General features: G+C 42.1%; 2 protein-coding genes across 2 annotated transcripts in view; one reads left to right on the top strand and one right to left on the bottom strand.

Annotated features, from left to right (window-relative positions):
• The window catches only part of LOC105167276 (BAG family molecular chaperone regulator 2), a gene marked incomplete in the record, with an annotated part of 2,086 nt that extends 1,688 nt beyond the window's left edge, over positions 1 to 398 (top strand). Inside the window, 1 exon segment of the mRNA XM_011086921.2 lies at positions 1 to 398. Coding sequence (XP_011085223.1) covers positions 1 to 132 — 132 coding nt within the window.
• On the bottom strand, positions 6,566 to 8,195 carry LOC105167275. The gene is made up of 2 exons (XM_011086920.2): positions 7,958 to 8,195; positions 6,566 to 7,731 (listed from the first exon to the last, which is right to left on the bottom strand). The coding sequence occupies exons 1-2, from the start codon at positions 8,037 to 8,039 to the stop codon at positions 6,860 to 6,862; spliced, it is 954 nt and encodes a 317-aa protein (XP_011085222.1). The 5' UTR covers positions 8,040 to 8,195; the 3' UTR covers positions 6,566 to 6,859.

The raw sequence follows: 9,264 nt of genomic DNA, 5'->3' as shown, positions 1-9,264 counted from the left end.
TGTGTGGAAACATTAGATGTGCTGAAGGAATCAAATGGGAAGGAGAGAGTAGAAGCTGTGGTTGTAACCACCAAGTGGGAGACCTTTGAGTCCTCTCCTGCAGTCCTAACCCAATGGGAACTCTTTGATTGACCAACTACCTCTGTGATCGATCATATATAATTTTTATTATTTTTTGCTAGTTAATGTCTGCAGTTTATATTGTAGGAGTTTGATTAGTTTGCGAACCATGCAACCATTGTATTTGTAGTACTTGCAGCCGCTCCAGAGTGAAATATTTCACCGGCGATGCCATATTTTCTCTTGCCCTTAATATTTGATGATAGCCTTTTATCAATATGCTTTATTAGGAGGACAATCCTTCTCATTCTTTCTCAAGAATAAATGAAAATTTAAGTTGGTTTCAGTATTGTAGGTGTCTTATCAATTATTGACCAAATGTTCGCTGTTCCTTTACTTGTTCTAAATGCAATCAGTTTTATTTTATCAGAAAAATAAGAAAAGGAGTTAATCTGTTTGACAATTTTAATATTGTTAAATGTTCAAATTTTAGTATTTTATTTGGGTCAAAGTTTTTAACGACCTCAACTGATCTTGACTATGATTTGAAGTACTGTTCAGAATGAATATCTCGAGTTAAACTAGTAATAACTGATTAAATTAGTATTGAGGTCGAGGTTATTGTGTAAAATGACGAGAATCCTCGGAGTGTTTAGCGTTTTCCTTATTTTTAAAGGATGAGTAATTATTTCATTGTATCTCCTGTATCAGTATTCCAAAATGATTCAATGAAATTGCAAACTACAACACTCAGTTTATAGACAATCAAATTGATGAATGACTTTACTAGTAGCATGAATGATTATTTTGGGGATGTGGAAGTAGTCTTTTGTAGAGCCTCCTAACTTCATCACAGCGCTCATCCAAACTAACTAAAGGTGGAAACATCACGACAAGTTCTCCTGATGATAATGATCTTGGAAAGTTGGTGGGTTTGTGTTAGGAAATGGATCGGGTTAAGATGGATAACAGGTGGAATATGAAGGCAGTAAAAGACACACGAATTTGTTAACCCAGTTTGGATATAAATCCTACGTCTGGGGGCGATACCAAGCCAGGAGAAAACACTCAAAGAGGAGAAAAATTGAGGAGTACAACACACACACACTTGTATGCAAGTCTTCACCACACGTGAAAGACAACACTCACCCTCGTCTCAACTCTTTCTTTTCTCTCTACTCTATTCTACTTTGCTCTATAAAACAATGCTAATAAGAGTAGTATATATAGCCATGACTTATCCTTTTTCCAACTCAACTTGGGATTTCTAAGTTGAATGAGGTTATCCTTCTCCAACTCAACTTTGAATCGGGTTATCCTTCTCCAACTCAACTTGGGAATTCTAAGTTGAATCAAGTTATCCTTTTCTTCTTCAAATCAATCTTCACAACTTAACAATCTCCCACTTGAAGATTGATTAGCTTTTCTCCACTTCTTTCTTGGTACCGCCGGGTTTGTCCACTCTAGTCATCAAGGCCAGTCGAAGCCGTACACAGCTTCAACTTCGCCATCGCAACCGCCTTGGTCAGCATGTCCGCAGGATTCTTTTCTCCTTGGATCTTCTCCAGCTGCAGTGCCTTCTTCTCCAGAAGTTGTCGGATGAAATGGTACTTGATCTCGATGTGCTTTGTCCGCGAATGGAACGCGGGATTCTTTGCCAGATGGATCGCACTCTGGCTATCGCTATGAAGAATCACATCTACCTGAGGTTTCCCTAATTCACCCAACAAGTGTTGCAGCCAAATGAGCTCCTTAGCTGCCTCAGTAACTGCCACGTACTCAGCTTCCGTCGTGGACAGTGTGACAACCTTCTGCAACTTTGAGACCCAGGATACGGCTGTACCGCCATATGTGAACACGTACCCTGTAGTGCTCCTCCTTTTGTCATAGTCACTCCCTGCAAAATCAGCGTCAACAAACCCAAACAAGGTAAGCTTGCCCTTACCAAACACCAATGCTCGGTCCTTAGTACCCCTCAGGTACCTAAGAATCCATTTCACAGCTTCCCAGTGCATCACTCCTGGATTGCTCATAAAACGGCTAACTACTCCCACTGCATGTGCTATATCCGGTCGAGTACAGATCATAGCATACATCAGGCTCCCAATTGCTGAGGCATACGGTGTGACTCTCATCTTTGCACGTTCGGAGTCAGTCTGGGGCGAATCACTGTTGGATAGTTTGAACTGATTTCCCAATGGCGTTCCAACCGGTTTTGCATTTTCCATCTTGAATCTGCATAATACCTTCTCAATATAATCAGATTGAGATAACCATAATTTACCAATACCTTTGTCCCTTGTGATTTTCATGCCCAATATCTGTCTTGCTTCGCCAAGATCTTTCATGTCAAACTTCCTCGATAACTGATCCTTGAGCCTATTGATCTCCTTGACATTTGATCCTGCTATCAACATGTCATCAACATACAGGAGTAGAATGATAAAAAACTCATCGAACCTCTTCACGTAGCAGCAATGATCAGCATTGCATCTAGAGAAACCTATCTCTAGCATGAAGTTGTCAAACTTCCTGTACCACTGCCGCGGAGCCTGTTTCAATCCATACAGGCTTTTCTTCAGGCGACACACCTGCTGATCATCTCCATTATACCCCTCTGGTTGTACCATGTATATCTCCTCCTCAAGATCCCCGTGTAGGAAGGCTGTCTTTACATCCATCTGTTGTAACTCCAAGTTCTCTGCCGCTACCATGCTCAACACAAGACGAATAGTAGTTAACTTGACAACAGGTGTAAAAACATCAGTAAAGTCAATACCGTATCTTTGTTGGAATCCCTTTACTACGAGTCTTGCCTTGTACCGCTTCTTCCCGTCTGATTCTTCCTTAACCCGATAGACCCATCTGTTCTGTAGGGCCTTCTTTCCTTTTGGGAGCTGACACAATTCCCATGTGTTGTTTTTCTTCAACGAGTTCATCTCGTCGTTCATCGCAAGCTCCCACTTGCTCTTGTGGACATCATTGACTGCCTCTGCGTAACATTCGGGTTCTCCACAATCAGACAAAAGCAAGTAATAAAGAGAGGGGGAGTACCTATCTGGGGCCCTTCTCAGCCTCGGTTCTCGACCCAGTGCCAAGGGTGTGCTGCTTTCAGTAATCGGTTCCTCCGATACTGGTTCTGGCTCTATCTCCGTTTGTTCGGTTTCGTCCGTCTGAACTCCCACTGAATCCGTATCTGCTGGTCTCATGATCCCGGAATTTGAAATATCGAGATCAACAAATTCCCTTTCCTTCTTGTCATCGTCCGGGCTTACCTTCCTGTCGTTGTACATTACATCCTCATTGAATATAACATTCCTACTACGAATTATTTTCCGGTTTTGATCATCCCAGAATCTATACCCAAATTCGTCAGTCCCATACCCAATGAATGTACATTTAATCGACTTAGCATCCAGCTTAGTCCGATCATCGTTCAAAATATAGGCTGAACAACCAAACGTACGTAAGAAAGAAAGATCCACTTTCTTACCACTCCATACCTCTTCTGGTATCCTGTTGTTCAACGGGACAGAAGGCCCTCGATTGATCAAGAAAGCAGCCGTGTTGACTGCATCTGCCCAAAACATCTTTGGTAGTCCGCTCTTCAATCGCATGCATCTCGCACGCTCATTCAGTGTTCTGTTCATCCTCTCAGCAACGCCATTTTGCTGAGGTGTCCCCGGGATTGTTTTCTGCATTCGGATTCCATGGTCGGCGCAGTAATTCTTGATACCTTCACTGTTGTACTCGCCACCGTTATCCGATCTGAGACATTTCACTTGTAGACCTGTCTCATTTTCCACTAGTGCCCTCCATCTCCTGAATGTATCAAAGGCATCAGATTTTCTTTTTAAGAAATACACCCATACCTTTCTAGTGGAGTCATCGACGAATGTCATGTAGTACGTTGATCCACCAAGAGATGACACTGGTGCTGGCCCCCACAAATCGGTGTGAACAAGCTCCAACTTTTCTTTCCTCGGAGTTCTTCCTGTGGTCAAGAAGCTCACCCGCTTCTGCTTTCCGAACACGCAGTGTTCACAATGACCCACCTCCACCGATTTTAACTCGGGCAACCGTCCTTTCGACTTCAGCACGTTCATTCCTTTCTCGCTCATGTGGCCCAAGCGATTGTGCCACAGGTTAGCCTGCGATACAGTTCCTGCAAAGGGGATGTTTGAACTGGATCCTCCCGCCATGTAGAGCGTTCCCGACTTTAGTCCTCGAGCCAAAGTCATTGCTCCCCGACTGATCTTCCACTTCGCGTCTCCAAACGTCGTGTGGAATCCATCACTATCCAGCTGTCCGACTGAGATCAAGTTCCTTTTCAGTCCTGGTATGTGTCTCACATCATGTAGGGTCCAGCATGACCCATTCGTTGATTTGATCCGCACATCTCCCTTTCCTACAATCTTGAGGGGTTTGTTATCTGCAAGATAAACTAAGCCAAAATCACCTGAGGTGTATGGCTCCATGATGTCTTTGTTGCTGCATGAGTGGAATGAGGCCCCTGAATCCACAACCCAATCATCGGAAGAACTGCTCACACTCAACAAGAGTGCATCCGTGATCTCCTCCGTCGCGGCATTCGCTGTTCGGCCCTCCTTTTCCTTCTTTGGCGCCCGACATTCGCTTTTCATGTGTCCGGGCTTCTCGCAGTTCCAGCACACCATCTCCTTCTTGCCCTTGTTCTTCCCCCTGGACCTTGACCTTGACCTTCCACGGTATTTACCCCGTGTGTCAGGTCTCCCTCTGGACTCTGTATGTAGCGCAGAGCCAGATGATCCACCCGTTTGCTTTCTACGGGTTTCCTCGTTCAACATCATGTCTCTGATGTTGTCGAACTTCATCTTCTCCTTCCCAGACGAAGTGCTCACTGAAGTAACAACCACATCCCAACTGTCAGGTAAAGATGAAAGCAAAATTAACGCTTTTACCTCATCGTCAAACACGATATCCACAGACGCCAGCTGTGTCGTGAGTTGGTTGAAGTCATTGAGGTGATCGGCCACCGACTTCCTCTCCTCCATCTGCAACCTGAATAGTTTTTTCATCAGCATAACCTTGTTCATTGCTGAGGGTTTCTCGTACATATCGGCAAGAGTCTGTAGAACTTCCTTCGTGCTCTTTGCTCCCTTCACATGATAGGCGACATTCCGAGAGAGCGACAGGATTATTGCGCTCATCGCCTTTCGATCGAGCACCTTCCATTCTTCATCACTCGTCTTCTCGGACTTCTCTGCAAGTGGTTCGTACAGGTCCTTCCCGTACAGGTAGGCCTCCATCTGCATACGCCAAAACCCAAAGTCGGAACCATTGAACCGTTCGACTGGAAACTTTCCCTCCATCTTAACTCCTTGAACCAGGCTCTTGATACCAGTTGTTAGGAAATGGATCGGGTTAAGATGGATAACAGGTGGAATATGAAGGCAGTAAAAGACACACGAATTTGTTAACCCAGTTTGGATATAAATCCTACGTCTGGGGGCGATACCAAGCCAGGAGAAAACACTCAAAGAGGAGAAAAATTGAGGAGTACAACACACACACACTTGTATGCAAGTCTTCACCACACGTGAAAGACAACACTCACCCTCGTCTCAACTCTTTCTTTTCTCTCTACTCTATTCTACTTTGCTCTATAAAACAATGCTAATAAGAGTAGTATATATAGCCATGACTTATCCTTTTTCCAACTCAACTTGGGATTTCTAAGTTGAATGAGGTTATCCTTCTCCAACTCAACTTTGAATCGGGTTATCCTTCTCCAACTCAACTTGGGAATTCTAAGTTGAATCAGGTTATCCTTTTCTTCTTCAAATCAATCTTCACAACTTAACAGTTTGGGCAATAACATTCAGCCCATATTTGATGGTTACTTCCATCCAAGTTAAGTAATGCTCGATCCCTCACCTTCTTCTAACTCAATCCATGAAAAAAGAGAAGCTACAAATGGTCGCTATCAAGGCCCAATCTCGAAAGTATAGTTTAACTCAGTACCGGAAAATGAAAGGAAATGTCGTTGCGCGCCAGAAAACAGAAATGTGGTAGGAATATTCCCCTAACATTTTGAAAAATGATGCTTTTGATGTTATTATGTTTGATCCTCAAACTGAAACTTACAACATAACCTACAGAATTAAATTCCTACGGTCGGCCTCAATTCTTCTGTGCTAAATACCGTTTACTAATGAGGATGAGAGACTATCTTGACCAAGTTTAATCTCTACCCAAGTTCTGTATTTATGATTTTGTGAAATTCAGCAGCTCGTGTATCGTTTTGCTTTCTTTTGGCAGAAATTTAAGCTGCTTCTCATATGGATAACTTAGTCAGAGCATGGAGATGGGATCTAGGGTCAATCAGAATGCTGCAGCTTCAACAAGAACATCGGGTGATCATTTAGTACTGCTCAAGTCAAAGGACTTGTTTCCTCTGCCAAAAATTTCTTGCTGGAACAAATAATGTTGATCTAAATAGGTTCTACACTAGTAGATGCATCCATCACAAACCTTGCCCAAAACTTATTAGGCTGTCAATGCCAAAAAAAAAACACTAATGGACAGCTATTTAAGTACAATACAGCCTAATGAGCTACACGAATCATCATCGGCAGCCATTTCCACGCATTGAAGAAATGTATAACACAAACGCTCCTCTTTGCTTAACTTTCACCTGATTATATCTTATTACCTTGCTATCACTTAGAGAAAAACTAATTAATACATGAGCATGGAAGAAACTAGTAAGGACATTAGACTCGGTCCTGTGTCTCTGCTCCTAATTTGCCTCTTCTTCTCATGCTAGAACAGAAGGCTTACAAGCACTGATCTCCCCCTTGGGCTGAATGCATTCCCCTTGCTTCTTATCATATTTTGCCACCATCATTTGGAAGCACTCAAACATGCTCTCCAGTGCTACGATTTCCTCTTGAACATCAATCTGTGGATTGCTTCCAGAAGACAGCGATAGACGCTCTTTAAAGCTTCCAACTCTCTCGAGGCTTCTCGTGATCTTCTCCCTCATTTCATCCATAGTGGCATGCATCTTAACATTCTCCTCTCGTGCTAGTTTCAGCTTCCTCTTCATAGATCGATATCCGTCGAGTGACTTCAAAAGCTGTTCCGAGAGTGCCTTGTTGCGCTCTTGCAGGGCCACATTCCCCTGTGATTCTCCTCCTCCAACGCCACCATATTTCTTCTCCTTGTGCTTGGAAACACATTCTTGTACCTTCTGCATCAATGTCTGATTTTGTGCCTTAAGATCATTAACAAGTTCCTCCATCCCATTCAGTTCTTGCACCTTCCTTGAGAGCTGTGCAGCCATTATCTCCTTCTCTTTTCCGAAGCTGGAGCACATAGCCTGGAGGCTTTTCCGTGCGGCCAAGCTTGTGTTCAGCTCTTTTCTCAGCCTCTCGTTCTCTTCATCCACTGCCGGTTCACCGCTTTGCCTGTTATCAGGCCTCAGATCAGTGTTGCACCTCCTGAGATCAGCTTCTGATCTTTTGTTGCCAAAGGATTGGGATTTCTGGATTCTGTCCCTTACATTATCCAGGATGGTAATCATTGTGGCCACCCTCAGCATCCTCCTGCTGTCATTTTTCTCTTTGTCACAGGCATCTTTATGATCCTGGATGAGTTTTAGCAACAGCTTTATATTGGCTGTCACCCCTGAACAACAAAATTAACATTAATCAATCATTAAATTCAGTCTTTCAAGTTTCCAACATCCGTAAACTCCTTTGTACCATGACACGGCATTAACTCTCTTGAAAAAGACTAAAACCATTAAATCCCTCATCACTAGATGACACTGAATGATCAACAACTTGTTAACATGGAAAAAAACAAAAGAAAATCAAGTTAACAACATTAGAGATTTAGAAGGTGTAGGTACCTTCTAATGCCGAATCATCGTATTGGTGTTGTGTCTTTGGAGGAATCAAGTGGGTAGATGGATTAGCACGGAGCTGGCTCATTACTTTCTTACAAGAGCAATCAAAAAGAACGGGAGAAGTTCCCAAGAAAAAAGTGACTTGAAAATATGGTTACTTATATCAACAGTTTGAAGAAATGAAGGACAAAGGGGGAAGGAATTAAGACATCCAGATGGGCAACAACTGCAAGAAAAGGTCATTTTCCTTATCCTTTTTCTGAATCAGATACCTGTACCATTGACTTGATAGAATAATATCAGTATGATTGAGAGATCCAAAGAGAAGAGGTTGCTTTGCAGACCCTCTCTCTGTCGATTTCTTTTTTCTTTTTTTTATATAAACTTGATATTCAACACATTATCAAATATGATAATATTATAGACTATGGTCGGCGTTGTGGTTAGGTGTTGGCCATTTTGTCTTTTTATTTATTAAATGGTAGTGATATATGTGTAGAATGATTGGGTGGGTTTGACAATTTTGTTTGCATTGACCTTGAGAGACAATAGTTGGATTCGTGTGGCCAACCGCTCATACCCAAAATTATGAAATACATACACACAAATATGCAATGGGGGAATTCTTTTCTCCTCAATGTATGGAGGGAGGGAATCATCCATTGACACATTTCATAAACCTTTTCACGATGCAACTAATTTATTATTTCCTTTTCTCTTTCTAAGCTAAAGAGCAGTTTCTCCCTTTTCTTTAGAAAGAAAAATCCCAGATGCGTTCCAAATTGTCAACTAAATAACTGTAATTGTTTCTTTATAAGTGTTTTCAATTATTCAGAGAATAATTTCTGCAAAAATGAAATCATCATCATCATGTGTTATGTTGGATGTTTAGTTAAGGCTTTTTTACATAATTCGGACATGGGAAAATACAAGGACAAATATTATGGACGTAGGATATCTCATCCCCATAGTCATCTCAGATATAGTTGTTCTTCATGGTATGAAGTTAATTGGGCTGAGAAGTAAAGTTTTTGGGTTGAATTTATTCACAATGACATATGGAGCCCAGAAATCTATTACCATTTCAATCAACCCAAGAACAAGAAAATACTAAACTCGTATTATTTTCTGAAGCCCAAATAGTACATGGACATGGTAGTCGGACTTACTAGGCACAAATTACCAGATCTGGTATATCACCTCACATCTTTTTGGTAAGCATTAAGCAATAAGACAGCGTAACGACGCCGTTCGGGTCCTCATTAATTGAAACTGGTATGTACACAGAAGAAAAGTAGCTTTTGACTTTA

This window comes from Sesamum indicum, linkage group LG8, assembly GCF_000512975.1.
Source record: "Sesamum indicum cultivar Zhongzhi No. 13 linkage group LG8, S_indicum_v1.0, whole genome shotgun sequence".
Lineage (NCBI taxonomy): Eukaryota > Viridiplantae > Streptophyta > Magnoliopsida > Lamiales > Pedaliaceae > Sesamum > Sesamum indicum.
This window is presented reverse-complemented; position numbering and strand designations above follow the sequence as displayed.

Bases quoted from the DNA above. Each gene is read 5' to 3' on its own strand.
- LOC105167275 (XM_011086920.2), bottom strand. From the start codon at position 8,039: ATGAGCCAGCTCCGTGCTAATCCATCTACCCACTTGATTCCTCCAAAG. The intron at 7,732-7,957 runs GTACCTACACCT...TTTGTTGTTCAG, and splicing joins CGATGATTCGGCATTAGAAG to GGGTGACAGCCAATATAAAG.